We start from the raw sequence: 18,323 nt of genomic DNA, 5'->3' as shown, positions 1-18,323 counted from the left end.
CTCAAGAGAAGAGAGAAGGTCAAGGGACACGTTAACAGTTTTAATAGATGAGATGAACGAAAAACAGGCCGCCGCGGCGTAAGAAGAAGAAAAAAAAAAGTTATCTCCGTCGCGATAGGCTCTCGCGTACTTTGCTTTAATCTTTCGGCCCGCGTGTATATAAAAACTGATGAAACGAGAGCGCCGAGAGTCATCGCGATACGCCATGAAAAATATCCACATAAAGTACACGAGCACAATAGTGATCCCTCGGCTCGCGCGCGAAAGAAACCATGTTCTCGTTGCTCCTCTTCCTCGTCCACCAAACATCTAGCTCGATCGTGACAACGAGCGACCGCGTGATCCTTACCGGGGCCTCGTACTTCCGGCCTATGGTCGCGAAAACCTACGACCAGCTGATCTTCGTGTCCTTCCCGCGCGAGCCGGAAACCAAGATCCGCTTGGAGCCGGAAAAAATAGCCTACCGTCCCTGCGACGTTCCCTTACCGGCGGTCGGTAAGCTCGGCTGGCCGCTGAGCCTCGACACCCTGGCCAACGGCAAACTCGTCCTCGGCATCCTGACGAGCGAAAGCCTGCTCTCCGTAGTCATAGATCCGGACACTTGCGAGTCCAAGCACGCGCTTCTTACTCTCCACCGTCACGGGATCATCGACTACGATGATGATGGTGTATCGTCGGCAGAGCCGGTGATTGTCGTTGGAGAGGAGTCGTTTGACGTTTTCCTTCCTGGACACATGAACTGCACGGCGGGCAAGGCCTGTAGGTTGAGGTACGATCAGAATGCCGTGCTCGTTGGGACGACGGATTTCGAACACGTGCTCGAAGGAGTTCCCTGGGACGTCAGCTCCGTGGGGGAGAAGGAGTTTTCTTGGGGGTACTTTGTTACGAGCTTCGACGAGGATCGGACGGTCGTACGGTTGCTTGATCAGGATCTTCAGGTCAGCGTTGGGCACGATTTTTATTTTTTTATTAATTAAAACATGTTATTTTTTTAATAAGCTGTATCTCTATAGTCAGCAGCGCAACAACCGGTGGGGGTCTAGGGGGTCCGGACCCCCAGCCCCCTAATTATTTCTTGGATTTCTTATGAAATCAAAATTAAACGCATACGAATTTGAAATGTATTGTATAAGTACATGATTTAATCTAATCATGTATTTTTTTTAGTCAAGCGGTGCTTGGAAAGATCAATCGATAACAATAATATGCCTTTGCCATACTTTATTCAGCATTAAAATATCCCTTCATGTTTATAAAAAAGCTCATAATTACATTTAGTTTATAAAATGTAGAAAGTAACTGGAAATAATTGTAAATAGAATGTTGATGATAATCATGTACAATTTAATCCAGTTAAATCAAAAGTGTGATTCAATTCATTCAATTTTGGAGTGATTTCATATTATTGGACCCCCCCCCTTTCTCCCCTGAAAATTTGTCATTTTTGCGCCCTACGAGCGAATAATACTTGAAGAGTAAAGTAATTGTTCCGCCTGAAAACCTCAAATCAAGCGGCGAAAGTGCTATTTTGAGGTGAGAAGGCGGAAAAATTACGAAAAGGCTTCGCACACTCGTACGTGACATACTAAAAGAAACAACAACGTAAATATGTACTAGGTAAAAGCCGAAAAGGACCTACCGGGCAAGGCGTTCCTCCACTCGTCCGAGCTCCCCGGCCGGTTAAGCAGCTGTCGGGGCGTCTCGCTTCACGAGCTCGAGTGCGTGCTGTTGGACGAGGAGTTGCGCGCAAGCGCCAGCGTCCGATTGGACGCCCAGCCGTACCGGCGGCACCTGCGCGCCGCGAGATTGGTCAGTTTGCCGGCCGGCGGGGCTTTGCTCTTCTTGGTCCTCCAGCTCAACGGGCAGAGCGAGTTTGTGAGCTACCTGCAGAGGATCGACCCGCACGGCAGGGTCGGACGGGCCCTGCCTTTTCAGGACGACGTGTGCAAGGATCTAGGGAGGCTCGAGAGGCTCACCGTCTCGAGGATGTACGACGGACTGGTTTGCCTGAGCTTGTCGTGCCGGCATTCCATACGCACCAAGTGCGTCCAGACCTGAAATCGAACTTCACCTTTTTTTCCACCCTGGCCCAGTAACTTCATTATGAACTTTTTTTTATAGATGTATAACGATTAAATGTACAGATGAATTACGTATATTGTTTCATTACTATGCATTTATTTCATATTCTCGATCAATAAACAATTGGAAATAATTTTATGCAAGTCAAAGGTATTTCTTAAGTATAAAATTTTTATTGCAATTTATAGATAAGAGAATTTGTATAACATACTCTGTGTAAAATTAGTTGCTTCTACTAAATTTATTTGTCCAAAGATAATATTCAAAAGGAATAGGATTATGTTTCACTACAATGGATGTGTGCAACTCGATAAAACTGTAACGCAATACTTACATCATTATTGCCGTTTTAAATAAAAATATAAATAAAAGAAGTAATCTATATACTTGGTGAAAAAAATCTTATATCATTGTCAACATATTATGGTAAAATACATAATAATGTATATTATTTATTTTTGTGTTGCAATAAAAGGAACATCGAAAGAATTTCTCAGGTTTTCTTTGACTAACTTATTATTTCAGACTCTCTATGCTTAAGTAACATCAATTTATATGATTTTTGAATATTATATCCTAGGATTAATCCTATAAAAATTCATTAAGTATACCTGTAGTCACGTAGCATGTGTATTTGCTGAAAAGAGCAGCAGCTGCAGTTGTTGATTGAATTTTCCAGCAAAAGTGGAAAAAATGTATGCAGGTATTCTTGGTGGCGCGACCCAAGGATGAAAAAGTAAAGAAATATTGTCGCAGACGAAGCCAAGAGGATGATAAATGGACGACCTGAGGCTTTTTTAATTTCTCCGTGATGAGTTAGTTGTGGATACCATTTTTCGTGTTCCCATACAACTGGAATTCAGAAATTACAGCTGATCCAATTAAACAGTAACAGGTAAAAGGCGGAAAGTAAATGGATGGTTCGCAGTAAATTGTTCAAGAAAATGAAGTTTAAATCTCGGGCCAGCTGGCAATCAAAAAGTAAACATGCCAAATGTTCTTTGGAGAAAAATAATCGATAAAAAAATTTAAAAACTTGAAAAATTGTTGACATAAAAAAAAAATATCATCCTCTTCAATTGAATCTTCATCATCAGTGGACAATCACATAAAATTCTTTTTTTTTTTAAGGTAGGACCTCCGAGTACCGTACTAGTCAAATTACTGCGCGAGTTCGAGTTTGACTTCGGCAGCAGTGTCGATAATGCAGACGACGTGTGTACCCGCATCGGTGCATAAACACGTACGTCTGCTAATGTGACAGAGTAGTTATTTTTTAGTAGTAATTTTACTGTTCGTTATTTTTGTCAGTAAAGTATTTTTGAAATAATGAATGAACATCAAAAAGATTCTGCAAACAAACTATCCAAGCACTCGTTACGTCAAATTCTCATCCATGCCTATAATAAGGATATACAATGTGGAATCAAAATTTTACTATCAACGAGCATTAATCGTAAAGTACGAGTAACGTCTTCCCTTGGTGTTGTTAATATTATAAATAATACAATAAAAAATTTAATTACTAGATTGTAACATTTACTCATTCATTATAATTTAACAAACATTAATGTGATTAAAAGCTGCGTTCATGAGATTGTACAAAAAAAATTTTATTAAATAAAATTTAATTATAGTATTAATTTATTACCGATATTCATTATTTATTATCAATTTTGTAGTAATGTTCATTCATATTTATTATTCATTAACCGATATTTTATGTTTCGCGCACAAAAAACAAAAAAAAAATTGACACCACAAGCATTTTCGTTACTACTCGCTTTTAAAAAACCGCGCGCTAACATATACCAATATGGCGGCTTCCCCGACTTCCTCTCGTAATCACAAAACCAGTTTTTACGTTCGTTTTTGTTAAATATCTCGAGAAATTGGCCGTCAACCCATATTGTGCTCAACGCGATCCGAAAGAAGAAGATTTTCTCTACAAGTTCCATGTACTCACTTTACTCAGATTTTTGTTTTTTATTCGTAATATGTGATTACGTCACTTTTTTCTCGTTTTTTTGTATGCGCCGGTATAAAACATTCGAACTTTGAGCTTTAATATCTCGATATTTTGTCCGTCATCGGGCATAACTGAAGGTACCATTGGATTCAGCGGGTCTTCATCTATTTAATTACATAAGTCTTGTACTCCAGATTTAGGCGGAGGTCCTACCTTAAGGAATATTGATATTTGGCACGATTTCCGAAATCATTCTGCGTTTAGAATGTTTAGATGGAGCAGACTCCCAGACTCCATTTAAACGCACCCTAAGGTCACGTGACACGTGTGTATTTTTTTGCGGAGCAGCTGGTTTGAAATTTTCTTGCAGAAGTGAGAGTACGACAAAAAAGTTGCAGGTGTTCTTGATGGTCCAACGGTTAAATTAATTAGATAATTATACTTAGAAAAAGTTCTCTCTCGCGCTGTTAAAGTAAAATGTCGATGCTTGCTGGTCCGAGACGCAAGCAGAAGTGGACACTCAACCCACGAGGCAAACAATGGAGCGAAGGTTAGAAAGCTGTTGTAGCCTCATGTGTGTATTTGATTTTTCATTGATGTTAAAACTATTTATTCACTAGATTCCAGCAAGTTTGGACAGAAGATGCTGGAAAAAATGGGCTGGACCAGCGGGAAAGGCCTCGGTGCCAAGGAACAGGGTATGGTCGAACACGTGAGGGTCAAAGTGAAAAACGACCTGGTGGGCATCGGATTCGCCAAGGATAAAGATGACCAGTGGACCGGCCATCAGGAAAACTTTGATAGTTTTCTACAAAATTTGCAGAAAGAACAATTTGCACCAACGTCGGAGGAGAATAAGGATAAAATATTGAGTGGCACGTCGTTGGAGGAAAAGTCCAAGAACAGCCAGAAAAGAGTCCAGTAAGTCAGTTGGATTTTTTTTCTCTTTTTTCATGATATTTGTATAATTGATAATGTTAACAATTTTAGTTACAAAAAGTTTACACGTGGAAAAGATGTCAACAAGTACAGTTCAAAAGATTTGGCAAATATATTTGGCAAAAAGGATTTGGATGACAAGCCTCAAGCAGCAGAGGAAGAGGATGGTACAAGGATGGATTCTTTAAAATTCCTAACCTTATATCCACGTAATTACGTGGATTTGGTGCGAATAGACACAGCGAATTCCAATATGGAAAACTCGTGTAGTGAAAGTGGAAAGTATAAGGGCTTTGGTTTCATAAAAAGTAGTGAAACCAAATCTAAAAATAAGAAATTGAACAATCTTGACTACGTTTTTGATAATCCATGTTTGGATTTAAATATATTGGACAGTCCAGTGGTTAAATCGGATAAAATAGATAATGAGAACTCTGAGTCTGTCAAGAAGCCAAAAAAGAGGAAAACCGACGACATGTGTGAGGATGCATTGGACACACCAAAATCAAAGAAACAAAAAAAGGACTATATTTATGAAAATGAAGGTTTGGATTTAGACTGCCCTGACAGTTCTACAATTAGAAATGAGGATGTAGTTTTGAATGTTTCTGAGAAACCTAAAAAAAGCAAGAAGTCAAAAAAACATCACTATGCAAGTAAAAATCAAGATCAATTTTTAGAAGATGTAGCATTGGAAAGTAAAAAAACTGAAGTTGTTTCTACGAACGAAGACAACGAAGAAGTTGATAGAAATATTGAAACGCCAAAGAAAATGAAGAAGAATAAAAAAGAAGTGGTTTCAAACGGGATTGAAAATCTAGCATTAGATTCAAGTTGTTCCGATAAATCAGCATCAAAGAAAAAAAAGAAGAGTAAAGACTTGGAGGATTTGTCAGGTGGTATCGAAAATACCGGTTTGGATTTGGAATTTCCTGACAATCCCACCCCAAAAAATAGTAAAAAAATTAAAGAGAGTAAAATTACTTTTAATGGTATAGAAAATCCTGCGCTGGATTTGGATCTTCCTGACAGTTCTACACCAAAGAGGTCTAAAAAAAAGAGAGATATCGAAGTTTTATCAGGTGGAATAGAAAATCCTGGTTTGGACTTGGAATTCCCGGACAAGCCAACTCCCAAAAAAACAAAAAGAAAAAAAAGTAAAACTGAAATTTCATCCAATGGATTGGAAAATCCAGCTCTCGATCTCAGTTATGCTGAAAATGAAATTTGTACTACAAATAACTTTGAAGTGCCTAGAACATCTGGAGTAGAAAACAATGCGCTTAACTTGTCGGACGAAGATTCACGTAAGAAACGAGTGACTTTTAATGACGAGATAGAATACAGTACAGATAGTGTTAATAAAAATAAAAAGAAGCTCGACAAGTATGAAGTTGTAAATGAAAAATCAAAAAAGAAAAAGAGAAGTAAAGAGCCAGTGACCTTTGACAATGAAGCTTTAGACATTGAAGTCATAAACGTGGAAGAGACTGATAACGAAGTGAACGAGAAAAAGAGAAAAAAGTGCAAAAGAAAACGGGAGCGGAGAGTGTCACTCTTGGAAACCATTGAGGAATTTCCTGAAGAAGAAAACTGCGATGACGTTTTAATTGTGAGTGAACAAGACAGTGGGGATGTAAATATAGTAGCTGAGTTTTCTCGTGATGATGTGCAGGAAATTGAAAACGCCGATTCCGTTAAAAAGTCAAAGAAGAAAAAGAGTAAAAAACATAAAGAACAAATAGAGGAACCAAAAATAGCAGAAGAAAAAATGGAAAAAATTGATCTGACGGTGAATGAAACAAAGAAAGAAAAAAAGAAAGAAGAGCCTAAAGTCATTGCGGATGTAGACAAAAATCAAAATAATGAGGGTTTCAAAGAAAATATTTGTAATCCACACGTAGAAAAGGACACGTGTTTTAGAAAAATTAATACATTGGATGAAGAAGTAATAAGTTTAGAAGAATTTTTCAACAAAACGAATTCAAAGAAAACGAGTGAAAAAACCACTGATACGCTTCAAGCTGAACCAAAAAATTATTATGAAAATTCTCGTTTTCAAAGGCCTCAATCGTTCAGAACTCCAAAGCAAATCATGAAATCGTTATTTTTAAGAACTCCTATAGCTGTATTTAAAGGATCCAACATCAATGAAATAAGAGGATATGGTGTGGATTTTCTTAATAACCTGACCGAAAAATATTAGTTTAAATGTTTTGTTTGTCAATAAAATAATCGTTATTGATTCAAATGAAAATATTTTTTAAGGGTGTATATTAATTACGAAACTTTGTACATAAATTTGTATTGTTGTATTATTGAATTTTTGAATGCTGCTAGCTAATTATTGTAATTAACAAAAAAAATTTTTTTTGCTTTTTCTCTTGAAAAGCATTTTTAACGTACCTTGCGCATTTAATAAAATTTTTTTTAACGAATGCTTTAGTTATATTAATTGTATTGTCCAATACCTTAGGATTATTAATAGTAGCCTTAGATAAAGTAAACTAATAGTAAACAATAAATTTCCAAATCATTTGAGCGAGATCGCGTGTTCATTATTTCAATTGTGAAACTACAAATTTATTAATTTTGTTGTACTGACGTCGTATCACCGGTCATATTTCATGTATACATTGGCAATCATATCACACATATCACATTTTAAGAAACAACTTTACAAATTTTACAGCACGAGCATGAAAACGAACATTACAATTATTCAATAGTTTTTTGCAAAACTACTTTTTAAATCTTTTGAACAGTCTTTTATATTTTTTGGCTCTTCTCTTTTCTTTGCGTAAGGCTCTTGTTACCTTTGATATTTTCAATTTTGTCTCATCAATCTGTTTTTTAATTGATTCTAGTTCAGAATTATCAATGCTTGTTAGTTTATTTGCATAGATGTACCGAATGTGTTTTTGAGACGCCCTGGCGTTACATTGAGGACATTTTTTTGCAGATTCATTGCTAGAATTCAACCAATGTTTAATACAACTATATCCAAACAGGTGACCACATCGGAGGGAGCATAATCTGTGACTTCCAACGTTGGTCCATGCAGATAAGCAGATAGGACATTTGTGATGAAAATCAACTACCTCATCGTCTGATTGTTTATTATCGTCATCTAATTTAACGCTTTCTAGAAAAAAAGAGCAAAAATTAACGAAAAGATTTAAAAATTTTAAATGAAAGTAATACATTTTTCCATAAAAGAACCACCTTCAATGAAATCTTCGTCATCAGAATCAGATTCTACTTGAACCAAGTCTTCTGACTCAGTATTATCATAGAGAAATGAAAAGTCATCCAAATCGACTAAATCAGCCTCTGGGCTGTCGAAATCACTCTCGTTGGTATTGTTGTCCACATCTGAAGGAAACGAGATTTCAGACTCCTCCTGAATATTGGAATTATTTTCATCTCCAAAATCGAATTCAGAGTCTTCGGTGTCGTTTATATTGCTTACAACAAAAGATGAGACACTATAATATAAACATCAATGTACAATTGATGTATCAAAAATGCTCATCAGTACAATATTCAGAAAATTTTACCTGTAATCAAATGGCGACGTCATTGCTTCTTGAAAATAGGGAAGTCAATAAAATCGCAAATATTTTAGATGTTCATTTTATCAAAAATTTTATCTTTACTCATCAATAAAAACACTAAAATTTTGTACTGAGTTGAATAAACATTGTGATGCTGATGTCCTATATGCATAAGCAAACAACAAAAAAAATTTTCTTCACTTAAAAATTACAAGCATAACCTTTGCAAAATATTTATAAGTATGGTTGTCATAGCAACAAATAACACGCGAAATTTTAAATAATTACTAGACTCGTAGTGTGTTACTTGGCTTAAAAAAGAGTTTTTTGGTTTAAAAATTGTACCTTTGTAATTTTATTAAGTCAATTACGTCAACGATTTTGAATAACGTTATATTATTGTTTTTACATTATACAATTGACAAAAATTTATTGATGATTTATTTACAATTTTCAATTGATCACACAATATTGTTGTATATCTTAACAACTTCTTCCATTGTGTCCAGTCTTTCGTACAACTTATCGACCAGTTTTTGTTGTTCCTCATCCAATGAAACAGTAACAATTGGAATATATTCCACATCAGAACTTATAACATTATAATTTCTGTCTTCTAACTGATTCCGTACTTTGAAAATATCGTTGGAACTACATGTAAACTGAAATAAGGTTTTCCAATAGAGGAACACATTGATTTTTGTTCTAAACTTATCAATAAACATTGACTTACCTGAAAAAATTCCTTATCTTCATAATTGCCTTTTTCTGCTTCTTCCGCCCCAACTTCAATAGCATCTTCGAGGGCCTTATCAAAACTTAAGTTCCCAACTTCAGTTATAATAACACCTTTTTCCTGGAAAGGAGTTTGCTGTGCTATGTCACTAGGTGAAAACCTACAGGAACAAAGAAAAAAAATCCACTAGATTAATCATACCACCAAGTTGTCAGTCATATATGGATACAAGGGGTGTCAATAAATTGTATATTAACTTTGTTTTTCTGAGATGAGTGTTGAGTTGATTTTTGGTAGCATTCACGTTCTCGCACAAAACGTGTATTAACAAAATACTCCCCGACGGCCCTCTGCTCTCAAAGACCACCGAATTGACTCTGTTTTTCGAGCTCTGCATTTTTTCCAGGAAACTTTTGACAGTCGTCATTGGCAATGATCGCTTTTTCGCGTGTTCTATCAGTTTGGCAAGTTTGGAATTTTCCTCTGGCTTTGCACTTTTTCCCTCTGCCAGTGCAAACACACATATTATAACACAAGTACTTGTCTGTATGTTTAGAAATATATTAACAAATCCATTCACCTGCGATGGCAACCTTCATTTGTCTAGTTAGCTGCATCATAGCAGCTTGTTTTTGGCCATCCTTTTCAGCTTTGATGTGCCTGATATTCGACCACTTGCTGTGTCCCGCGAATCTCTTGCATTCCGTGAAATTAACGATGTTATTGCAACGAAAAGCTACCCTGATTAGATTGTTCATTTTTTATATGTATAAAAAAAACACTTAATACATTATAATCTGGTACACAAAATTATAACCTCCACAATAATCTTAGTAAGTAAATATATCTTTTTTGACAAGCGCATGTGAACATGTTATGCATAACATCAGAGGAGCAGACGACACACACACACGGCGGATTGTGAATATATATATATATTAAAAAAAAAGCGCAAAGTATTTAAAAACAATGGCGGAGCCGTATAGAATAGATTTTCGCGGTCGGTTATTTTTTAAATTTCATGTATATGAAAAGGTGATATTCAAGTACTGGTAGTAGAGTAAAAAGAGAACCCAGCAATGAAAAATTAGACATCTGTCAAGTGTTTATTTTGACTGGCAGCTCTCAATTTTGCATTTTTATTGTTTTTCGTTTGTGTGTATTTAGTTCTACAGTAGTAGTTGATCTACGTATGTTTCGGTAAAAGAGTTGACTTGAGTTTCGACATACCCCAATAACTAGCAGATTCAGCAATCTTGAAACGACCAACAATCAAGAAAACTGAGTTCCAATAAGGTGATTCTTAATTTTTTTGTTTCACTATATTACCCATTTATACATGCTTGTACTTGCATTTTATGATTATTTAAATAGCATTTTTAGTCTTACGTACAATATTTGATAAAAAAAACTTGATTGCTTTTCATGTTCATTTGTTTGTAGTAATACACTCTAATTACTTAGTTTTTGATGGCATTTTTTAAGTTGGTCTAGGTAAGTTGTAGGTACCCAAATATGTTATTAATTAACTGTACAGTCTAAATAATAAGAAACTTTCCCCCACCCTTACTTTGTCTGATCTTAAGTTTAGAGCCTCATTAATAAAAACATAACATAGTTTTACAATTCGAAACTAGTCCATAATTAAGTTACCTTTTCAAAACATTTGAAAGACAAGTAACGTAAGTCATTAAGGTGGGAAAATTCAAACCGCAAACCCACTTCCACGTCACAGGTTCTCTCTCACATCTATGCACATTTACGTGTGTAGTTGTGACGCAGATGTTGTGTTTCCGGGGAGAGATAAGTAAATTCTCTTTATACGTCAATGTACAAAAATTCACTCTCTTCTCTTGTCCTTAAATTCGAATTTAAAAATATATATCAATTTTACATGTAGTTGTATTCAGTGATTGAAAATTAGTAGCCCAAAATACGAGGAAAAAAATTTGGTTGATAACAAACACATAAACAATATGTAATATTGTTTGAAAAACATTCAAGATCACTATCAGTTGCTGTTTTTTATCAAATCATGTTTGGCTACTCCAGAAGCATACCACTAAAATTATACAAAATACACTGTAGTGGTTTATCCAAATATTTAAAACCGTGTAGTGCAATTTCTTTGAAGTATAATACGTTTAATCGCGAACAAGATGGTGCTGGTGATAAAAAATACAAACTGTACTCTGCTCTTTCTTTATCGTTCATTGGAGTAGTTTCGTACTACTTGTATGGCGATAAAGTAAAAGATTTCATAACTAGCTCAAATCAAGTTCATGCTTTTAACAAACAACAACAACAACATGAGTAAGTAATGTTTTGAAGTAGTCTTCATTAATACTCTACAATTTTATCTTATCACATTATTCCCTTTTAGGAAAAGTGTCTCCTGTGGTGTCAAAAGAAATGATCTTCCAACATATTCACTGGAACAAGTCAGCAGGCACGACAATCCCAAGAGTGGCATATGGGTCACTTACAAGGAGGGTGTCTACGACATCTCAAATTTCGTCTCACAACATCCTGGAGGCCAAAGTAAAATAATGATGGCAGCTGGTGGTTCCATTGATCCTTTTTGGATGGTATTTGCCAATCACAACAAGTCAGAAGTACTTGAACTCTTGGAATCGATGAGAGTTGGTAATCTTAAGGCTGAAGATGTATATAAAAAAACTCAAGATACCTTTGATCCTTACGCTTTGGAACCTGCACGTAGTAACGTAACAGATTTTTTATAAATTGTTCAACTTGAATGAGTCAAATTTCATATTTATAGTGATTGGAAAAATTTTTGTTTAAAAGGTATTGAAAGTTAATGGTAAACAACCATTTTGTGCTGAGCCTCCAGCTCCACTGTTGGTAGAGAATTTCATTACTCCATCAGACATATTTTATGTCAGGAATCACCTTCCTGTCCCGTTAGTATTTGAAGAAGATTATGAACTAGAATTGGCAATCGAGGACGAAAAGGTGGTGAAAACTCTGACTCTCGATGATATTAAAAAGTATCCAAAGTATACAGTTACGAGTGCAATCATGTGCGGAGGTAACAGAAGATCAGAAATGGCTGAAGCAAAACCATTGAGAGGTCTGAGCTGGAGCGTTGGTGCTATTGGCAATGCAACCTGGTCCGGTGCTCGGCTTTGTGATATTTTAAAAGGATTAGGTACTTATGAAGTGATGATAAATTAATCTTGATCTATAAAACATATTTTTTTATATCACTATCTCGTGTGTTGTCGTTGCAGGTATTAAAGAAGAAGATTTCGATCACGTTCAATTCGAAGGTTCGGATGTAGATCCAGCCGGGATTCCTTACGGAGCCAGTATTCCCATAAGCAAAGCCTTCGATCCAAGGGCGGATGTGATATTGGCTTACGAAATGAATGACGAGCCGATTCCTCTGGACCATGGTTTTCCAATCAGAGTCATAGTTCCGGGAGTGGTGGGCGCCAGAAACGTCAAGTGGCTCAACAAAGTAATATTTTCCAAAAACGAAAGTCCCTCGCAGTTTCAGCAAAACGACTACAAAGGCTTCTCGCCGAGCATCGATTGGCATAATGTTGATTTCAGTAAGGCACCTGCCATCCAAGAAATGCCGGTCACTTCAGCCATCTGTGTTCCCCAGAAAGGTGATAAGGTACCAGTCGGTGAAAACGGCACGATAACAGTAAAAGGTGAGTTGTATTTTGAAAATGTATTTCATCGATGTAATATTGTTTTTAAACTAAATTTGTTTTTTTGAAGGCTACGCTTGGTCTGGTGGAGGAAACAAAATCATCAGAGTGGATGTAACTGCTGACGAAGGGAAAACGTGGCACATTGCCGATTTGGTGGCTCAGGATAAAAACGCAAAGGAGGGCAGGCATTACGCTTGGACCCTTTGGAGTCTCGAGTTGCCTGTTGACAAATCAAAAAGACAAGTAGAAGTATGGGCTAAGGCTGTGGATTCCTCGTACAACGTGCAGCCCGAAAGTTTCAAGAACATATGGAATTTGAGGGGATTTCTCTGCAATGCCTATCACAGAGTGAAAGTCGACTTGTCTTAAATCATCAAAAATTATTTGTTATCGTTTTTGGTTGTGAAGAAATATATATCATGCTAGGGGGAGCTCAAAAATATTTTTTTATTTATATTTAATGTGTAAGATTTATATTATTGTTCTGAAATTATTCTTTGTGTGTGATATAATTTTAATACTGTACCTGTTAACGACTATATTTAACAACCGATGATGTACCATTTCACAACAATGTAAACACTCGATCATACAAAAGCGCAATAAACCATATCAGTCACTTACAACATCTCACAAAACCTACTTCAATACTGTAAAATGTTGTACACCGATTGTAATATATTCATAATAAAAGAAACGTGATACGAAAACTATGCATTTCGACTTGCTTTTTATTTTATCGACATCGCTTGAAAAAAACAACGTATTCACCAAGGAAACTGTATGTCCCTTGTGTGTTCAAGATAATCGCGGAGCAGAGATGGTGGACAACAAAGCAGAGGATCGTCGTCTCGTGCAAGCCCTGAGATGCCTGGAATCCTTGATCGAATCGGAACAATGGGAGGACCCGCAGCCCAAGAACTTGGGGGCATCGGTGGCAGCCAGAAGGTCTGGGAACGACCTCTACGCCACGGAACGAGCTCACAACGTCAAGATTCACCTGCAGATCCTGAAAGAGTACACGAGAAGCATCGCCTTAGCTCTGCCGGGTAGCGAGGAGTTGGGACTCGCTTACGGTAACCGCTCGGCTCTGCTGCACCACTTGGGCAGACACCAAGAGTCTATTTTGGACATCGAGCGAGCCCTCGAGCTACCCGTTGGCGATCAACGCAGGATCAAGTACCTCTGTCGCAAGGTCCGTTGTTTTATTCATTTTTGGGAAAAACAATAAAAAAATCAACTGTTTCGATGGTGGGTGATTTTTGTTTCAAAAGGTGGATTGCGAAGTGGCGCTCAACATGGACGAGGACGCCAAAAGCACGTGCCAGCAGACGCAGCACCTCCTGCTGAGCACGGAAACCTCCATGGATGAGAAAACGGATTCTATCCTTAGTCTGGTGAATTCCATGCACAAACTGAAAATCGCCGATTCCATGAGCATCGAAACACTGGACGACAGGCCCATCGAGAAAAAAGCCGAGCTCTACCAAGGAGGTGATGCAATAGCTTTTGTAATGGTAAAAACATAAAATAAACCTATGGCGCTTTGCAGGAAAGTTCGAGCAGCGCTCGTCGGAGTGTCCGGACGCTTCGAGCGCCATCGCCGTGACCAAGGGCAGCCGGAACGTTCGTTACGGACGTTACTTGACGGCCACCCGGGACATCGTTCCAGGGGAAACGCTCTACAGCGGTGGGCCGTACCTCGTGGCCCCGGCCAGGGGGAGCATCCACAGTCACTGCTCGCACTGTCTGGAGTTCGTTTGGGCAGGCGTGCCCTGCGACAGCTGCAGCCAGGCCGTTTACTGTTCGGAGACGTGTCGAGCCGAGGCGTGGAATATGTACCACGACGCCGAGTGCAAGATCATCGACCGGATTTGGAAGGTCTTGGGGCGCATGAACGCGGGGAGGGTCATGAGCCTGCGGATGCTGTTGATGGCCGTGAGAGAGGCTGGTGGACTGCACGAGCTCAGGGACCAACTGCGAGAGATCGACGCTTCCAAGGGTCGGTGTGAAAATATATGCGACTCACGTAGCGAGGAAGACACGTGATGGTGGATTTTTTTTTTTTTTCGCTCAGATCTGCGCAAGAAGGGGTTTTCCAACAATCAGCAGAGCTTCGTCAACAATTACCGGAGCGCGTACAGCTTGTTGTCCAACGTGCGCAAAAAGGGAGACACGGATCTGGAGGAGGTGTCGCAGGATTCTGCCGTGATGTTGCACTTTTTGGCCAAGTACACCCGGGTTTTTCGCAAATACTTTGACTACGGGAAAATGGACCTCATGAGGAGCGAGGACGCGCTGTTGGTGGGAAAGTTGTTGTCGCATTACCAGCACGTTGTTCTGACGAATGCTACTTCGGTGCGTGATTGTGTACCATTTTATTATTATTATTATTATTGGGTGAACGGATTTTTTTTTTTTTTTTAGGTCAGAGACGCGTACAACGTGTCCTCGACGGATTGGACCTGGTCAGTTTTGCGTGAAGACACCAGCACGGGCCTGTATCTCAATTGTTTCCTGAGTCTATCGAACCACAGCTGTTTTCCAAACGTGGCGAGGTGCGAGACGAAAGAGCACCAAACGATCTTGTACGCCATTCGGCCGATAGCTCAAAACGAACAGGTACGTGTCTCGTGATTGGTGAAATAACTTTTTTGTTTTTTTATTTTTTTGCAATAATTTTTTGTTTCGTGTTAATAAGCTATTCGAGAGCTACGGGCCAACGTATTCCGAACTGATGAAGGAACAACGATGCGAACTATTGGGTCGATTTTGCTTTTTATGCGACTGCATCGCGTGCTCGGAGGACTGGCCGATCTTCATGAATATGATAACCAGCGGCGTTGTAAGAATAAAATCCATCTATACGTATACTTTTTTTTTTTTTTTTTATAGTACCAACAAAAAAAAGGGGGACACGGGTCAGAAAATCGGTATATGCGCTTCGATTTGAATATTTGTTGGTTTTTTTTTGGCTCTCAGGCTTTCTCGAACTCAGCACCATCGGTTGCAATGATCCTGATCAAAGATGCTCACAAAAAAAGCGACCAGATAACCGAATCCCTCAAGTACGATCACTTCAAGTGCAACATCGGCTGCTTGGAAGATTTGGCCTACGCCATCACTCTAACTTACAAGTACTGCCGTATGCCCAACTGGAGGCTTCCGAGCCTCACGGCGACCTTCGTATCGATTTTTAACGATTTGTACGGGTACGTGATCAAAGTACCAGAGACTTGCGACGATTAAGCATTTTTTTTTTATTGTCATTAATTTTTTTTCCAATCACAAGAAAAATTGTAAATAATATGCAGGCGGTTTCCAAGAACGCGAGCGATCAATTCTCCCGCTATATATATACCACCTTTGTGTATAAGCACATATACTTCGACACTAGACTGCGCTTCTTTGATGAATAATATATGATCCCTCGATCAGCTTTCTCACCGTGTATTGTACTTCTATGCAGCTGTGGGGTGGGACCAGGGGGCGTGAATTAAAAGAATTTTTCTGTTTTTTTTTTTTTTTTTTTTTTCCATGATACGCGTAAGGGAGAACGGGCATAAGGAGGGGAGACATCGACAGGAGCCCGGTTCTTTTACGACTTCGATTCGCTCGTTATTAGTGTAAATTATATAGTTTTTCGTGCGTCCGCTGTGCGTGCGATGATTTGATAAAAATATATTTTTTTAATTTATTCATACAATTTAGAGTACAATTGAACAAACGGTCTCGTGTCCGTATTTGATAAGAGATTTCCAATGTATAATATTTAATATTGTCAATTCGATATGGAGTAAAGTTTGAAAAACTTTGTTCAGTTAACTGTAAAAAAAAAAAAAAAAAAAAACTTTTTTTCGAAAAGTAAGGCGTACTAATGTATTTCAGTGTATACGTTGAGATTATTCAGGTCAGTAGGGCGTCAAGCGTCGTACAAGGGGAGTAAAAAAAAGGTAATCCAACGAAATAAAACCGTAGATAATATAAGTACACATAAAAAAAGTAAGCTCAAAACTTTACATGAAACACACAATTCCAAAGGTATATAAAAGCGTTAGTAGAGCACTAATAGCTAGGGTTTTCTTTTATGTGCGTATGTGCAATAAAAAAAGTTTGTTGAAACAATAGAAGTAAATTGTTTACGATAAAAGCCAAATTGAAGTTTTTTTATTTTAGTAACAGTATAACTTTGAAAGAATGCTACATACCACCACGTATATACTTATAGGTACACTTGATACGGAGACCGAGTATAGCGGTTTGTACCACACGTGTGCAGATTCGCAATTTTCGCTCGGGCAAGTGTACGTAAGTATAGGGTATAATATGCTCTTGTACATGTGCAACAAAAGAAAATAATACAACTAGGTAGATGCCATTGGAAGGAAAGAGACAAAAGCCACACACAATAATAATAAGTGCGGCGTATGTCCAACGAGGTAAGAAAAAGAGAAATACTATATACTCACCTACGATAGCTGCACTGCAAGTAAAGGAAGAAACGTGCGCGGCGTCCTCGCTCTCCGGGTGTAGTGTGTGTATATTATATACTTATCTATTTTCGCAGGCTTTTGCGCGGCCCCCCAGAGCTAGTCTATACCCAAACACTCAGGTCCTCCTCGCAGTCCTCAGCTGTCCTCAGTCGGCGACTTTCACTCGACGCTGGCGCACATTGTACTTATATTCTACTTCATCCGCGTGTTTTTATTTGTTGTTGTCAAAGTGCACAAGGATAATTAAACGATAATATGAATTATACAATGAGAAAAATGTAACGACAGTGAGAAAACACGATATACATGTATCGGTTGACAAATGCCTTGCTCCGGAGTGGTGCACTCGTCAATTGTAGGAGTCGTTGGTCAAGTAGATCCTGGAGCCAGTGACGGATGCAGCATCACCATCGGCAGGAGAAGTCGTCGAGCTGCTGATGCCTCGGGGAGATGCCGTGGCTGTACGAGTGCAGTCCTTTTTTCGCAAAAAGCGTAGCGAGCCCGGCTGACGCGCGTTTAAACCGTGAGTGCTGGCATGATTTTTTTAATTCATATATACTTATACTTACGCTTGGATTTCAAGTGTGATGTGTTGCGCTCGCTTCTTCTGTCATTATTTATGTGTATACTTACACACGTGTACTATATAGTACGGGCGTTAAGGCGCGTCAGCTGATGGTCATATTGATCGTTGTTCGATTTTTTTTGCATGTTTGAAGTTTCTCTCTGTGGTTATTTGGTATTCCTATACATTTTTTTCTTTTTTTTTTTTCTTTTTTTTTCACTCCCCTTTTAATCTTTCGAGGATACTTCTCATGCATATGTTCGTCGTCGTGTACAGTCTACTCTTTTTTCAGTTCG

At 38.2% G+C, this 18,323-nt stretch overlaps 7 protein-coding genes across 7 annotated transcripts in view; 5 read left to right on the top strand and 2 right to left on the bottom strand.

Annotated features, from left to right (window-relative positions):
* The first annotated feature begins 272 nt into the window (after window positions 1–272).
* On the top strand, window positions 273–3,321 carry LOC106638581 (uncharacterized). The gene is made up of 3 exons (XM_014351836.2): window positions 273–938; window positions 1,618–2,001; window positions 3,214–3,321. The coding sequence occupies exons 1-3, from the start codon at window positions 273–275 to the stop codon at window positions 3,319–3,321; spliced, it is 1,158 nt and encodes a 385-aa protein (XP_014207322.2).
* Window positions 3,322–4,313: 992 nt separating this feature from the next.
* On the top strand, window positions 4,314–7,397 carry LOC106638582 (uncharacterized). The gene is made up of 3 exons (XM_014351837.2): window positions 4,314–4,601; window positions 4,672–4,972; window positions 5,042–7,397. The coding sequence occupies exons 1-3, from the start codon at window positions 4,529–4,531 to the stop codon at window positions 7,194–7,196; spliced, it is 2,529 nt and encodes an 842-aa protein (XP_014207323.2). The 5' UTR covers window positions 4,314–4,528; the 3' UTR covers window positions 7,197–7,397.
* Window positions 7,398–7,731: 334 nt separating this feature from the next.
* Window positions 7,732–8,573, bottom strand: LOC106638584 (uncharacterized). The gene is made up of 3 exons (XM_014351838.2): window positions 8,551–8,573; window positions 8,216–8,478; window positions 7,732–8,135 (listed from the first exon to the last, which is right to left on the bottom strand). The coding sequence occupies exons 1-3, from the start codon at window positions 8,571–8,573 to the stop codon at window positions 7,732–7,734; spliced, it is 690 nt and encodes a 229-aa protein (XP_014207324.2).
* Window positions 8,574–8,986: 413 nt separating this feature from the next.
* On the bottom strand, window positions 8,987–10,136 carry LOC106638653 (translational activator of cytochrome c oxidase 1). The gene is made up of 4 exons (XM_014351934.2): window positions 9,864–10,136; window positions 9,541–9,787; window positions 9,281–9,443; window positions 8,987–9,209 (listed from the first exon to the last, which is right to left on the bottom strand). Exons 1-4 carry the CDS (start codon window positions 10,039–10,041, stop codon window positions 9,009–9,011), a joined length of 789 nt encoding a protein of 262 aa, XP_014207420.2. The 5' UTR covers window positions 10,042–10,136; the 3' UTR covers window positions 8,987–9,008.
* A 1,005-nt stretch (window positions 10,137–11,141) lies between these two features.
* shop (sulfite oxidase) lies at window positions 11,142–13,634 on the top strand. Its single transcript, XM_014351930.2, has 5 exons — window positions 11,142–11,596; window positions 11,667–12,009; window positions 12,092–12,455; window positions 12,538–12,966; window positions 13,037–13,634. Exons 1-5 carry the CDS (start codon window positions 11,319–11,321, stop codon window positions 13,336–13,338), a joined length of 1,716 nt encoding a protein of 571 aa, XP_014207416.2. The 5' UTR covers window positions 11,142–11,318; the 3' UTR covers window positions 13,339–13,634.
* A 232-nt stretch (window positions 13,635–13,866) lies between these two features.
* Window positions 13,867–16,218, top strand: LOC106638585 (protein-lysine N-methyltransferase SMYD4-like). The gene is made up of 7 exons (XM_089595483.1): window positions 13,867–13,903; window positions 13,950–14,164; window positions 14,244–14,463; window positions 14,522–14,971; window positions 15,047–15,327; window positions 15,397–15,591; window positions 15,952–16,218. The coding sequence occupies exons 1-7, from the start codon at window positions 13,867–13,869 to the stop codon at window positions 16,216–16,218; spliced, it is 1,665 nt and encodes a 554-aa protein (XP_089451609.1).
* A 1,346-nt stretch (window positions 16,219–17,564) lies between these two features.
* Window positions 17,565–18,323, top strand: part of ATP8A (ATPase phospholipid transporting 8A1) — a 33,592-nt gene continuing 32,833 nt past the window's right edge. The window contains exon 1 of the mRNA XM_014351976.2: window positions 17,565–17,985. The gene's annotated coding sequence lies outside the window, so the exon portion shown is untranslated. The remainder of the gene's footprint in view (window positions 17,986–18,323) is intronic.

The sequence above is a fragment of the Copidosoma floridanum genome, unplaced genomic scaffold, assembly GCF_036245765.1.
Source record: "Copidosoma floridanum isolate Cflo_tuat_1 unplaced genomic scaffold, Cflo_Japanese_pri ptg000025l, whole genome shotgun sequence".
In the NCBI taxonomy this organism is placed as follows: domain Eukaryota; kingdom Metazoa; phylum Arthropoda; class Insecta; order Hymenoptera; family Encyrtidae; genus Copidosoma; species Copidosoma floridanum.
This window is presented reverse-complemented; position numbering and strand designations above follow the sequence as displayed.